Source organism: Pelobates fuscus, chromosome 4 (genome assembly GCF_036172605.1).
Source record: "Pelobates fuscus isolate aPelFus1 chromosome 4, aPelFus1.pri, whole genome shotgun sequence".
NCBI lineage: Eukaryota > Metazoa > Chordata > Amphibia > Anura > Pelobatidae > Pelobates > Pelobates fuscus.
In genome coordinates this window covers 204,492,352-204,508,389 of record NC_086320.1, presented here as the reverse complement: position 1 = coordinate 204,508,389, position 16,038 = coordinate 204,492,352, and the positions used below count along the sequence as shown (strand labels likewise).

At 38.0% G+C, this 16,038-nt stretch overlaps 1 protein-coding gene across 2 annotated transcripts in view; it reads right to left on the bottom strand.

Moving 5' to 3' along the window:
• GABBR2 (gamma-aminobutyric acid type B receptor subunit 2) overlaps nt 1–16,038 on the bottom strand; it is a 630,870-nt gene that overhangs the window by 576,279 nt on the left and 38,553 nt on the right. Inside the window, exon 1 of one of the 2 annotated variants that reach the window (XM_063451859.1) lies at nt 3,826–4,140. The exons of the other annotated variant lie outside the window; for it this stretch is intronic. Within the exon in view, the coding sequence (XP_063307929.1) occupies nt 3,826–4,110 (285 nt within the window). The 5' untranslated portion in view covers nt 4,111–4,140. Of the gene's footprint in view, nt 1–3,825; nt 4,141–16,038 lie in introns of those variants that run through there. 2 annotated transcript variants of the gene reach the window in all.

The window sequence follows — 16,038 nt, the reverse complement described above, 5'->3', positions numbered from 1 at the left end:
GAGCTCAACTCATCTGTTTCCAGAAACCCTGCAGACAGCTGTAGCTACCACAAAGGTAGCTTATAGTTTATAGCCAAATCGAGGGATTATTTATAGCCAGGTTATAGACCTTGAAAAACACCTCTATGCATTGTGTGAATAATCCACACAAAAAGACTAGAAGCATAGTATGATTTTTGTGAAAAATAAAATCTGCCTGGAAAGCTCAGATCTTCTACAGCACAGAAAGAAGAAAGCCTTGACAAGGACCCATATAGTATATCCATATCCTGGAGTAAATGTGAAAACAAATGAAAAAAAAATCCACACTCCCCACAGTAAATCCCTTGTCCACCAAGCACTTTTTTAAAGTTTTTTTATACAACTACAGTTATTGTATGACAGTGGGGCTATAAAGAAATATTTATAAAAGTTTTTGTTTATCACATATAAATTCTGCAATGTGGTTCTGGAAAGTGTTTCATTGAATCTTTAAGGTTCAGTATTTCAAGTGAAACAGCTGTTCTAATAATAGACAAGGTAATATAGGAGTTTTAGAAAGCTACAATTAGCTCTTGACAAGCATGACATGGTCCACAATCTAAGTGTCTGTGACTTTGTAATTCAGTTCCCTTAAGTGGAAAAGTATGCTAAATCCACTCATCTGAATGGCTGTATAATTGTACTGACTTCCTAAATGTGTGACCTTTGAGTTAGCTAAAATACTGTTAGCAATTCTTGAATTCATGTTCACTGATGCTGACCAACTGAACAGCATGTCGAGTTTTATACTATTTAACACTAAGAAGAAAAACCTTAAAAAAAAGAGGTAGCAGTTATCTATGGAGATTATTTTCTTTGGTGTACTATTATATCAGATGACGCGTAATCTACATTTGCAATTGTTTCCAATTGTTTCTCCTGTTCTACTACAGAACATGGGTTGAAGTGTGAGACTCAGGACAATATCATGCTGCTTTCATTAGGAACTAGGTTTTTGAGAACAACATCCATACAGTACATGCTTTTAAGAGTAGTTTTATGAGGTTCTATGAGAACACCTGCTCCAAATTGAGGAACATCTATGGCATATTATCTGAGGTACAACGGATGTAAAAAGAACTACAACACTTAAACACATTTGAATGTATAAGTAGAGAGGACAAACATCTGCAACACATGCATTGTTTTTGACACCTGTGTATTGGCATAGACATCTTTCTGAATGTACAATCAAACTAGGAGGAAATTAATCTTCATGGCATATAGTTTGCAAACACTGTATTCTTCCAAATTAACTGCTGTATCTGACAACCTGCACATTAGGTGTTCTATCAGCCCAAACCATTGTTTATGAATAGCTGCCTTATAAACGTAAACACTGTAGACCAGTCGTTCCCAAACCAGGGCTTATTGCCCACCAACAATCCAGGATTTATGTATTTACCTGGTTAATTCCAATGGAAATACTAGCAAAACCTGGGCAATGAGGACTGCAGATTATAAAGCTAAATGTTATCTACACTAATATGATTTTTCAATGCAGAATGCAAAGATACCTTTGAGGCATCATATACTCAGAAGTCTATTCATTATTGGACCATACTTAAAAAAAAAAAAAAAAAAAATTACAATAAATAAATATATACATTTTCAATATCACATCTAGGATCATGTCAGGAGGAAAATTTGACTAGAACCAAGGAAGCTACCAAGCTCAAAGCATGTGAAAACAGATTTTGTAAGTTTTAAAGCTAGAACAGAAAATATGTGCTATCTTTTGTAAATACTACAATAAGTCAGGATCGTATATCTTTTTCCAAACAGAATTATCACATACATTACACTGCAATTCCATTATTTCTCCTTCGTAACCTTCATACAGAATTCTTTTCCATAGTTTTTGATTTGTCTTCTATCTTAAGAACATAAAATATAGATGTTTACGGTGTCGGAGTGGCATCATTTAATATACGCTTTAAAGGGGATTACTCCAAATATTATCCATTTGGAAACTCGTCCGAAATTATTATATAGATGGTACTTTTCTCCCTTTAAATTATATAGACTAAATCTTTCCAAATCTAAATTGTGTTTTGGAAGGGATGTGGCCAAACGGGTACCCTTTCTCACATTTAATGGATATGTCTAAAAATTCTAAATTATTGGCCAAACATTTTAGAATTAATTATCTCCTTAACAGAATTTTCAATCGATTTAACCCCCAGTATGTGTCTCCTTAATCATTTCCCGGATGACCTAGCATATCATAAACGCGTTATGTTGGGTCATCTACTCATTTCAGCCCCCTCGGCTATTCCCCACCTGTTGAAATTGGCTGCTACTCCAAAAGTCACCAATATTCTTACTCACTTATTTGAAAACAAAAGATGCAAGCTTGCTCTCCTCATACCATCAGCCAGTAATGTCCTTTTACGACTCGACTTGTCTGAATGGGAAAAGCCAATGAAGATTAAATTTAAATTTAATTTAGTACCCACCTGGCCAAATAAAATTGTTTAATTTTCTAAATTTTTTCTTTAACCTTTTTTTCCCATCTCAATATTGACCAAATAAATTATAGAAAGCATGACCATCTTATATCTATTCATTGTACATATTCTTTTTTTTTTTTTAACCTTTTTTTCTATTTTTGTTGGGATTCTTCGTGGACATAATATTTAATTTTTTTATTTCCCCTTTTCTTTTCCCTTTTTTTCCCTTTTCTTTTCTCTCCCTCAGTTACATTATTACTCTATAGATATTGTAAATGCGTATTATAGATCAATATACTGTAACTGCTTCAAGTTTCTGAAATCTTCCAACATATTTTGGTTATGTATCTTCATTTAAATTTATGATTATTACATGAAACAGTTTATTACATTGTTTATTATAATTTTTTCTCATATAATTCAATCTATTTCAAAATAACAAATATTTGAAAGAAAACCTATATGCTTTTGGTGTTGATTTTAAACATACTCACTTGTCATCTACTGTGTATATATTCCAATAAAATAATATAAATTTAAAACTCAGGTTTGAACAATAAAAAATGTAATTTACATGTAACGCTTTGCATGATAAATGTATGATACAAATTTCATTTTAATTTCTAGATAGAGCACTAGAAATAGACTAGAATCTGAATATTCCTTCTTTTGCACAGATGCATTAATGGAAAAGCCTCTTGATTGACTTGATAGAAGTTATTTATAAACCAGCAATAATGGGCCAAAGCTGCAAACGTGGAGCTATCAATATGGAACATTCCATTGCTTCTCGCTGTGATCAAACCACCTTAAGAACTTTCTCCTATTATAAATACCCTTCCCTCATGGTTCTTAAGCAGTTGTGGCCCATTTGGTTAATTTGAGAACTATACAAACAGAATTAGTGTTTTGTGCAAGAATTATTGCTGTCACAAAATTATATAAAACAACACATAGACACACACACACACACACACACACACACACTCTTAAACATTCTAACAAATTTAATACCAAAATAAAGAAGACATTCTTAAAAACAATACATACAATACACTGCATGCTGCCTACAGTTCCTCCACTAGATATATGAATTCACTTTTACAGAATATTTTTATCACCTCTTTTCATCTGGACACACTTATCGTATCCCCGCAAGGGGGTTATTTGCTTTTTTCTCACCTCTTTTCATTGCTAAGCAATTCATCAACACTATGTTATGTGTTAAACTGTAATCTCTACATTTATAATAAAGAATTTATATTCTGCATATGGCTTTAATATCCTGAATATTTGTCTGCTATAGTTATACCATCAATTTTCTTCTTCTAGATATATATGAACACTTTACCTGTGTATCCGTGAATGTTAATTTTAGTTTATAATCCTTTATGATGCTTGGTTGTCTGTCAATATGTTCCAAGGCTAAATAAATAGCAGGCAGCACACCTGCTGTAAGATTTCCTGGGCCCATCAAGCGACTTATAGGCAAAAGCCCAAGAATAGACAGGCCAATTGGATTTGATCCGTTGCAAGACGGTATTAAGAAAAGCATATATATTGGTAAAATTTCCATTTTCCATGTCCAAGTCACCATAGTCATTGTTTGAGATGTTTGTCTCCTTTCTTGGGACATTCATTACTAGGGTTTTGGAGCCTTCTGTAAACATTGTCTTCAGATTCTCTCTGAGAAAGGCATGATTGCTATTAAGAGATAAAGAGCTCACCAGATCTAGCAACTCGACAGTGGACAGTAAACCTGTTTAACAAATCCATGGCTATAAATAAACCCAGTGACAGAACTGCTGTCAATGAACACTTTAGTAGTATATAACCTATTGACACTAAGAATACAGGATATACTGGGATATACTTTTCTGTCTGCCACTTTCCAAAATATGCATATGTTATAACTTAAGCCTTGATTTAATATGTTTGGCTAAGATTTCCAATTGATTTAATTTAAATACATTTTTAAAATTATTTAATATGTCATCTAGACCACTCAATGCAACGCTTTTATTTAAAAATATAACATTTAGACCTTTAAAGGACTACTGGGGCAAAAAATACTGCTGACATGCAAAATAAATAAAAACACTGTTTAGTAGATATTCCCCCAAAATAAAACATACATCATGTTTTTCATTGGGGCATAATTTATGTAAAAAAGCTGTATTTTTCTTGTCTGCTTCTTTTGCAAACCCCTCCCTTCTAATCCCGCCCAAACTTTCTGTGGCTGCCCAATCACAGACTTTCCAATGCAGTTCAATGAAAAGTACTTGCAAGGCAGATGCTCTGAGCTTTTGCTGCCTCTTGAGTTTAGCTCCATTGAGCTAAACAAATCAGGAAGTAACAGGATCTGCTGTCTGCTTGAAAGTCAGGGGGTGTAACCAGGTTAATTTATAAAAATGCCAGTCTCTTTTGAAATCTCCACTTTTTATCTAAAAACAGGCCACACTCTTTACACATAAAGCATTCCAAGAAGCTTGAGTACTTTAGAGGTGTGCCTTTAATGCATTTTATTTGATTTTGGCTTCATTAATTTACAGTATTTTTTACATTCTCTTTATAGTTTTTGCTTAAAACAGCACTGAATGATTTGAACTACAAAATAACCTGCATTAGAAGGAGAGGACACCCAGTGAGGCATATACTAAACATATTACTATCTGTTTGCAGTTTCTCGGACGGTCTGCTCTACTGGCCTCATGCTCGGAGTGTCATTTTCTATACCAGTATTGGGTGTAGACCATGTTAAGACCCCTCTAATGGTCCTCTGGTGCATATGAATGGTCCAGAGCACTGCAACCAGTGATCTGGGTCATTGACAGAGAGCAGGACTTCAAGGGAGCTTTTAAAATTGTGAGCACCTGATATTGGTGCAGACCACAATGCTCCCCCATCGGACCTCCAGGGATGATTTACCACTGGACCACCAGGGAAGTGAAAATAGGAAGGAACAAACATAGACATTCATATGCTACCTGCACACAATACACAGTGCCACACGCACTCACTCAGCCTTCCCCCAAATACAGCTCTCAGGCCCTCCACATATACAATTATCAGCCGCTACACACAGTCTCACATTCACACAACCCTCATCTACGACTCACAAGACCCTCAGAAACAGCGTAATATTGTTAAAACACATCATCTGTTCAGGAAAGGTGCTCGTGGTAATTGGTGGAAAAGTCCTTTACAGTTTTGAACTTGCTAAGTGAACAATGGTTCCATTAAAGTTCCCCTAACAATTCTTCCAAAGGATTGTAAATACCTAAACCAGAATGCTAAAAGCAATGTATACAACAGGGTCCTTTTTCACAGATCTAATAATAGTAAAAGTGATGTAAAAAGTATCGGAACACTTTGATTGTGATGACTTCAAAACATTAACTGTTCATCAGCATGATGATAGTTATTTAATGTGGGATTGTAATTCCCTTCCTAGATGTTTCTTTTGTAATGTTTTTTATTTATTTTTTTAATGTTTCAATGCAAAGTTCAATCCTTTCAATATACCAACTCCTCTATTATTAACATAAACCGTTACAAACGTCTTGCAGAAATATAGATAAAACTGTAAAGTATACTTACATCAATGTTTAATTGTTCACTAATATGAGTTTTTTTGAATGATCATTAATTATGATATATGAAATTTCAGAGTATTATGTTGTCCACACTTCATTAAAGCTGAAATGTCTATTACAGACAGGCTCGGTACACATGTATAAGACGTGAGCACACGTTAGCAGCAAAGTTTATTTTACTGTCTCGTGACAGTTTTGCCATGAAATGTAACTTGTGACTGTATTTATGTGATAATATGTGTTAAGAGGATAGTATCAGATCAACAAACCAGAGGGGGGAAAAAAATGATAATACGTATGTTTAGAATAGTTCCTTTTAGACGTGGGAACGTTTTTAGTTTATCAAGACGATTATTATGCTGTAGCGACCATCTGTGTGTAGATTTTTACTATATCTTGGCTACTGGAGATTAGAGCTGTGTATTTAGCTGATAATAGACAAGATTATTAGGTGTCCAGGAAGGCATGGGCTCAGCTAACTGCAGAGACCATAGGATTAAGCTGCATATTTAAACTTTAGAATTCTTCCTAGATTGCCTTCTATATTATACTTTAGATGATCACCCTGCCTAATAGGTTACAACTGTGCTGAAATTAACAGCAATCTACTAACAGGGACTTCGGCTGCAATACATGTTGTTCCGGGGACTTCACCTATCTAACCTTAGTCGGATTCATCAAGCAATTCAAACTGACTAGTAGGGTCACCATGAGGTGCCTATCTCATTACTCCCTCATTGCTCTACAATCAAACGTTTAGACGATGGTACTCTATTTTAGTGCAATCCATCAACAGTAGTTTACCTTCTTATGGCAATTTGTTGCAAATAGTTTCTAATTTCTTTGGGACACAGACTCTATCTCACTGTCTCTATATGGACCAAGACAGTACACACAAAGAGATCATTTTAAACATTTGGAAATTGGGATCAGGGAACCGAGGGAATACTACTGTGATGTCATAGCATGCCCTCACACCACCTGCTGTATTATGGGAGCTGCATGCACTATAAAGCCATTAACTTCACCGAGTTTCATAGCACAGGGAGGCATGACAATCACAAGTGTGTTGTTCTCCTCAGAAATCACCTCTAAAATATCAAAGTTGTTCTATTTTCTGTTTAAAATGTTGATTTCTTAATTTTGGGCTAACAAAATAGGGGGCATCTTATACACAGAAAAATACGGTATTTACTATATTACCAGTTACACCTATTATTGCTTGAGTCCACTTAGTCCACTTTACCCAACTCACTGCCTACTACAATGATAATGATGTTATTACAGCAATACCTCTTTCAGACTCTCAGGTATGGCATGAAGTGACAACACCTGAACTTTGTAATTCGTCTTCATTGTAATTATATTCCATGCCATGCTGTGTCAAACATGCAATACCAATATAAGGCTGATGTAATTTGTTCACTTTTGTAATTGACGGACTTTCCAAATAAAACGTAAAAAAAATTCTAACTGTAAAAACTGAAACGGTCAGATCTCTTATATGGCATTGTTGCTTCAAAGGATAGTGGCAAACACATACATTTGGGGTATCGTTGTACTCAGAAGATGTAGCTGAACACAATAGGATATTTTTTACAGTAGTAGCACACATCAGATTTACAAAATGCTTATTTTAAAATCCTTGTTATATGTATGTACATTGAAAATCAGTAACAAAAACTAAATTTTACTACAATATTTAGCAGAGTTTGGTAGTTAAATGACTGCATAATACATGTCAAAATACCCTTTGGTAAATAGCCTGTGATAACTACTTTATATATATATATATACAGAACATACCTAGAGCATTTGGCACCTGTGGCGGATCCTGTGTTTGGCACTCCTCCCCCCCCCCCCTTCAAATGTAAAAAAGTGCTTGTCTGTAGTGAGCATGTGTGTGTCAGTGAGCATGTCTGTAGTAAGCATGTTTATGTCAGTGAGCTTGTAATGAGCATATGTGTGTCAGTGAGCTTGTCTGTAGTGAGCATGTGTGTGCCAGTGAGCTTGTCTGTAGTGACATTTGTGTATCAGTGAGCTTGTCTGTAGTAAGCATCTGTGTGTATACCTGTGAGTTTGTCTGTAGTAAGCTTGTGTGTGTTTGTCAGAGAGTTTGTCTGTACTAAGTTTGTGTGTACCTGTAAGCTTGTCTGTGTTTGTCAATGATATTGTGTGTGTCAGTGAGATTGCCTGTCTGTGAGCCTGTGTATCAGTGAACTTGTGTGCTTGTGTCAATGAGATTCTGTGCCTGCATGTGCGTATGCTTATTTTAACTAATATTTATAATTAAAAAGGGAACATACCAATAATAAAAGTGTATATTTATATATCATTTAGTGAGAATGTTAAATATCCTTTCATAACAGTTAAAATATGGCTATGCCTTGCTACCCCAGATTGAGTTATTCTAATTCATAAACATAGTTATTATATATATATATATAATCTATGGAAAAAATGTATGCCAGCGGTGCCACGGTGGTATATATATACACACACACACAAACACTACCATAGCACAAAGTCACAAAGTAGTAAAAAATACAAGGAAGGGCTACTTTGTGTTTTTACTACTTTGTGTTTTTATCCTAAGGGTTTTTGAGGGATTCCCTTATAGGGTTGCTGCTAATTTGTGTTATCTAGCGCTTACTCATTGTTTTGTTTCTACTACCATAGCACAGTGACTTATGGGGCTGGCACGCATTTTTTTACAGGGCTGCTTTGCATTTCCACTCCAGCCCTATATAAATATATATATATAGACTTATTTGAGGCACCAGAGAGAGTGAGTGTGATTTTTTCACCTAACTGTTAAATTAAAAATATATATTTTTGTCTCTCTATGCGTTGTTATTATCTTCTCTCCAATTTTAAAATGCCCGATTATTTGGATGAATGCTCCTGTACTGTAAGCAATGCTCCTCCTTTTACTATATGAAGTGTAATAACACTGCTTCATCTGCTAATAAAGAAAGGAAACAGAGTTTCAACACTTCTTACTGTGAAGGGAGGGTATTTATATTTATTTATATTTATTTATCTGTTTCTGATATAAGCTATAAAGTGATAGCTTAGTGTACATTGTGATGAAAATGTACTGCATTTAAAAATTAATAATAATATTTATTAAGTCAACACATTATTTGCATCCCAACCTTATTGATATATGCATATCCATGGATTGCAATAACAGTTTCCTATATTTCATAGAACAATGCTTTTTGGTAGATATATTTATATATAGCAACAGGCATTTCAGATTTAGATTCAACTTTATTATCACTGTACAATGTGCATACAAGGACAATGAAACACAGTTGGACTCTGAACAGAAGTGCAGCAGCACTAATAAATACTATAAAAATGTATACTCAGTTTAAGCTTTTTACAATCTATACTATATGCCATTATTCACCTTGTAAAAGAAATACAATCCTTCTTCATTGATAGAAATGTTAAACCTAATAATAAATTGACATTATACAATACTACCACATCTTTTTATCATGCCATTTGTGTGCTGCAAATGTTAAAAGGGACACTATAAAGCATTTTCTTAACAGTGAATGTATTAATTTGTGAAGCTGCTGGGATACCTTTCATGATTTAATGGTGATAGACCAGCAATTGCACCAAATAACGGAAAATACTGTATAGATAGAATTAGATTTGTCTCCGAGTGACAACATATGTACAAAGAGAACAATATAACTATTTTTGATTTTTAACTAAATGAGGGGGTTTATTTTGAGTGATAGGAAGTATAGGAGTTGCTAGGAGATGTTAAAAAACAAAAAAACTAAAACATCAAAAATGACATGTACTACTTTATGTTCCATTTTTAACTCTCCAGGCAAGGTTCCCATAAGCTGAAACAGAAACTTGCCTATGATTAGTGAAAGCACAATACTGTTTAGTACATCAATTTACTCTTTCATAATAATAATTTGATTTTATTACATTTGAAGCACAATCCTGGGAAAGATTATTTGTAATTAATAGGTATAATCTCTAAAGGATCAATCATAAAAAATAAATAAAGAAAACATGTTTAATGCACCTAACGCCATTATATTATTATTATTATTATTATTATTATTATTATTATTATTAATAATAATAATAATAATAAAACAACTACTGTAAAAGAATAGTTCCATGGTGTGTTACAGAAATACAATGGCTAACAACCTCCACAATACATTCTACTAGAGTACAATAACAAAAGTCTATTCACAGGTAGAGTATATTAAAAATGTGCTTAAACCACCAAAAAAGACAGTCATAATATAAAGCAGGGAAATGTATATTTTACAAATTATATTGTACTTAGTGGTTCAGCAGAAATCAATCTTAGTGAATCACTATTGCTCTAAACATGATAATTCCCTGTGCATTCTTAGTGTTAGATTTGTCATTAGGCAGAGTAGGCACCAAACCACAGGTAAATGCCACATTAGGGCACCTGTCTTAGATAGCTTATGGCTCTTCAATAAGGTTATATTATAATTATAAGAAAGTGAATTGAGAGTTAACTTAAAGGGAATCCCTAAAACACTTATGCTTGCTGATGTGCTTTGTGTGTGAAGAATGTGTACTCTTTTTTTCATTTTACAAAACGTACATATTTGAATAGGAACTGGCACTTTTATAAATCAACCCTGTTACACGCCCCTTGCTGTCAATCAAACAAGTCCTGTAACTTACTGGGTGATTAGCTCAGTGGAACTAATCTAAAGACAAAATCAACAGACCAGGGCACCTTCCTTGCAGTGACCTCTCATTGAGCTACATTGGGAAGTCTGTGATTGGACAGCTATATAAAGTCTGGTCGAGGTTAGAAGCTGAGGGCTTTTGCAAGTTGTTTATATATATAAATATATATATCCCCATTGACAAGAAAAAAAACATAATTGAATGCATTGGAGTTATATCTACTAAACAGTGATATTTATTAATGAATTATTTTTTTATTTTGGCCTTAGACTTTCCCTTTAACATTTCCTTTCATTTGGGTTATAGCTACTAAACGGTGATGTTTATTTAAGTTTTATTTTTTTATTTTTTTATTTAGGTAGTAGAATGTAATTTTATCATTTTAGGCAAAATAAAATGGAAAAAAATCTGCCAAGTTGCCCATTAGTTTAAAATTAACTTTGAATTTCAAAACAATTCACAATTAGGTTAATAACCATTTAAATGTATTGTATTTAATTTATAGGGAGGAGAATGGACACCTTGCATTAAATATGCATGGTGTTCTTGTTAGAGAGACCTCGTTTTTTATGTAAACAAGGTTTAAAGGAGATGGCGATCTTGTATTGTAAATAAATGGACTCAACAGAGTTGAACAGTAACTTAATAGCATTCCTAAAGGAGAAGTGTATGTAAAAAAACAAAATGTATTGCCCTTTACAAGAATTTGCAAAGTGTATTAATTCCCAGATTTTACTATTAACATGACGTAAAGTAATGATTTTATTAAAGACACGGAGGCGAGTATTATGCATATCTCTTTCTTTATTACTCTCAGCAGCAAAGAAATAGAGATAAATAAATAACTGGAATGAACAAAAAAATACAGTGCTCAAGCAACCAATCACATAACACAGGAAGTGACTATAATATGCTTGATGCACCCACAATCCCCCTCTTTCTTGCGGATAACGAAGACCAAAACGTAGAAATCCAACTTCACGTAAAGTCATGATTTTATTAAAGACACGGAGGCGAGTATTATGCATATCTCTTTCTTTATTACCCTCAGCAGCAAAGAAATAGAGATAAATAAATAACTGGAATGAACAAAAAAATACAGTGCTCAAGCAACCAATCACATAACACAGGAAGTGACTATAATATGCTTGATGCACCCAAATCCCCCTCTTTCTTGCGGATAACGAAGACCAAAACGTAGAAATCCAACTTCAGCTAACGTAGCCAACAGCATCCCCAACATAGAAAATCACGAGAAATTCAAGCTAAAAAGGAGACATAGAAAAAATATGGTAATATCTGGGCTCCAAACTGCATGTGCGTACCGACAATCAATTAAATCACTAAGTCAATCCCAACTCCCCACACCTAAAATATGTTAATATATCAAATGGTAGAATAAACAGATTTCTCCAATATATATAAAGTCAGATAATGAAACATTAGAACCAAAACTTCAAATAGAGAACTTACCATAACTACCCACCATACCAGCCAATTTCCAACCACAACCGGATGGGTGGGTGGGAATAATACTCGCCTCCGTGTCTTTAATAAAATCATGACTTCATGTCATGTTAATAGTAAAATCTGGGAATTTTATTAAAGACACGGAGGCTCCTATTATGCAAGTTCAAAGCTTAGAAACCACTTGAGATGCAAAATGGTCAATAGGCCTGAAGAAGAAATCACGAAAAGTCGATTCCCGTGACCAATCCGCTGCACGTAGAATATCTTCCAAGCGGCAGCCCATAGCCGAAGCCTTGGAGGCCATAGCCCCACGGACTAAATGAGGGGTGAATCTGGACGTATCGATCCCGGCCAGAGTCAACAACTCCCGTACCCATCTTGCCAACGTAGGGGTAGACACCGGAAGGTGTGGGTAACCTCGAGTAACCTCCAGATAGGCCTGAAGGCATTCAACTGGACAGAGAGCAGGATTATCCTGGAATCTAGGGTAGACGAACACTTTTGAAGCCGACTTCGTCCTTCTGGATATGTTAAAGGAGATGCCTTCTGGGGTAAACGCAATGGCATTCCAGTCGAGTGCTCTAACATCCGAAACCCTCTTACAAGAAATCAATCATAACAGATGACCACCTTAGCCAACAGCTGTTTCAGTGTCAGATCTTGATTTGGATACCAAGATGACAAAAATCGTAGAACCACATTCACGTCCCAAAAGGCAGTGAATCTCGCACAGGGTGGTCTAGTGAGGCGAATCCCTTTGAGTAGTCGGCATACGAAGGGGTGACGCCCTACAGGCGAACCGTCCAAACCTTGATGCCCAGCTGATATAGCAGATCGAAATAAATTAATGGTGCGATAAGCCTTCCCAGATTCAAACATCTCAGTAAGGAATTCCATGATCATATGCAAAGGGGCAGATACGGGATCCACTGACCGTCCCATGCACCAACTAGACCAGATTCACCAGGCGGATCGGTATGCCACTCTAGTACCTGCCCATGCATTGTCGAGGAGGTCGAGAGTTGATTGCGGAACTCCCGCGATAGTCCAGGGTCCCCTAAAAGGGGCCATGCCATTAGATGAAGAAGGCCGCGATCCACTAACTCGTGCGAGTTGCCATCCGGAACCCTCAGGAGATTCGGGAAGGTTGGTATTAGTCGTGGGTAATCTGCGGTCAACTCCAGTAACCGAGGGAACCAAGGCCGAGACCGCCACAGTGGCGCGATCAACACCATCGAGCAGTCGCGTCGAGTCAGTTTCAACAGTGTGCGAGCTATCAGGTTGAACGGGGGAAAGGCGTAAATTCGAGCATTCGGCCACTCCTGAAGGAATACATCCGTCGCCACTGCTGCCGGATCTGGTCTCCAACTGAAGAACTTGGGCACTTGTGTGTTGAGATGGGACGCGAAAAGGTCCACTTCGAATGGGCCCCATATTAGATCCAATCCCTGGAACGCCGCAGCGTGTAAGTGCCAATCTCCAGAGTCTTTTAAGTAGCATGAATTCCAGTCGGCCATTGAATTGTCTAGTCCCGGTATATGTTCCGCCTGCACAGAAATGTTGTTGCGAAGGCAGAATCGCCAGAAGTCCTTCGCCATGAGAGCTAGCATGCGCGATTTCGTGCCTCCCAGGTGTTTGAGGTAACGCACCGCCGACACGTTGTCCATCCTGAGCATCACGCAACAATTTGCACGCTCTGGTGTAAGGCTGCGAATAGCGAATGCCCCTGCTAATAGTTCCAGGCAATTGATGTGGAGTGTCCGTTCCTGATCTGACCATCTGCCTCCGGTAGACGCGGTACCACAACATGCACCCCAGCCATGTAAGCTGGCATCGGACTCTATCACAACGTCCGGGATGGATCCGAATATGGCTCTCCCGTTCCAGGTGTCCATGTGGGCCAACCACCAGGTTAGTTCGTCCCTGGACTCGTCGTCCAGCCTCACTCTCATCTCGTAAGATTGGCCTGCGCGCAGGTGAGAGCCCTTTAATCGTTGAAGGGCCCGATAATGGAGAGGTCCAGGAAATATCGCCTGTATTGAAGCGGCCAAAAGGCCTATCACCCTCCCCAGAAGTCGGATAGAGAGATCGTCTGCACGTAACGTAAGTCTGATCTCCTTCTTGATGGCCTTCATCTTGGACTCCAGAAGGAATAGGAACTGCTGGATAGAATCCACTGTAAACCCCAGGAATTCTATCGATTAAGCGGGGTTCAACACCGATTTTTCCCAATTGATGAGAAAACCTAGGTTTTGGAGTAAGGACGTAGTCCATGAGACATGAACCCGTAATTGTTCTTTTGATTGAGCCATCAGCAAGATGTCGTCTAAGTAGATAATCAGACGCACTCCACGGCTCCGGAGGAAGGACACTACCGGCTTCATGACCTTGGTGAAACACCAGGGGGCCGAGGAGAGCCCGAATGGTAGACAAGTAAACTTCCAACTTCTCCCTTTCCAGGTGAACTGGAGGAAATCTCTGTGTTCCGCGGTTATGGGAACCGTAAAATAGGCATCCATGAGGTCCAGTTTGGCCAGCCAGTCGGACTCCTGTAGGAGGTCTCGAAGACAATGGATGCCTTCCATCTGGAAATGTCGATATGGAAGAAAGGCGTTGAGGGGACGGAGGTTGATGACTGGACGCACACCTCCTCCTTTCTTCGGGACCAAAAAGAGGTTGCTCGTAAACCTCGGGTGAGTAAACGGGACCTCTAGTATTGCACCTTGGTGCAAAGTTCCACGATCTCCGAGGAGATCAGTTCTTCTTGATCTCGAGCGAGCGACAGCTCCCTGGGAACAGAGAGCTGAACAGGCATGGACACAAAGTCTATATGGTAATCCTGTACTGTTTGGAGAACCCAAGCATCTGTTGTTAAGGCAGCCCACGCCTCGTAAAACTGTGCCAATCTGCCCGCCACCCGCTCTTGCGTATGAGGGAAAAAAGGGGTACTCACCATAAGGGCGTCTGCCTGACCAGGCACCTCTCGGGTAGTGGGGGTTCCAGGGTCTCCCTCTGGAGGGAAAGAACGGAGCCGGCCTGGGCTCCTGGAAATTCTTTGAAGGGAAGAAGGAGCTTCTCTGAGCTCGAAACGAACCCCGGAATCCTCGGCCGGGTGTACGGCTCCTGTTGCGCCCGGCCCCTCCAAAAACTCTAGGGGAAAACACCCTCTTCATGTTAGCTTGGACCTTATCAATGGCGTTGAAAGTTTTCACATAAGATCCCAAATCTTTGACGAAATTGTCGCCAAACAACATTCCCTCAGCCGAGGGACCTGGTTCTGATATGGCCATGGTAGCCAATTTTGGGTCAATTTTAGCAGGATAGCTTTCCTGCACTCAGCGGATAAAGGCCATGTTGGCATTGCCTAGCAGACAAATGGCATGCTGTAACCAGCCAATCGCCACATCCAGATCAAGCTCCGACTTGCCTGCTTTGGCGGATTCCAACAGCTCATAGGCCTTAGACAGTGGACCAAGAGTGTCCATTATTTTGTCCTGGCAGTTCCTCAGGGAAAAATCTAGGCCTTTTTTCGGTTTACAGCCCGATTTATTAAGGAATTGTGCAATCTGAGGATCGACTTCGGGAATCTTACACGCCGATCCTGGGACTGAGGGTCTAGGGCATTCCGCCCGCTGTTTACTGCGACCCTCCTTAGAGAGTGGCGTGCGCATCCTGTGCGCAATATAATGGGCAATATGCTCGGGTGGTTCCCACTCAGCTGAGCAAGGATGACGCAGGTCATCCGGATCAAACAGGGGGTTACCCTGCGGATCCAGAAG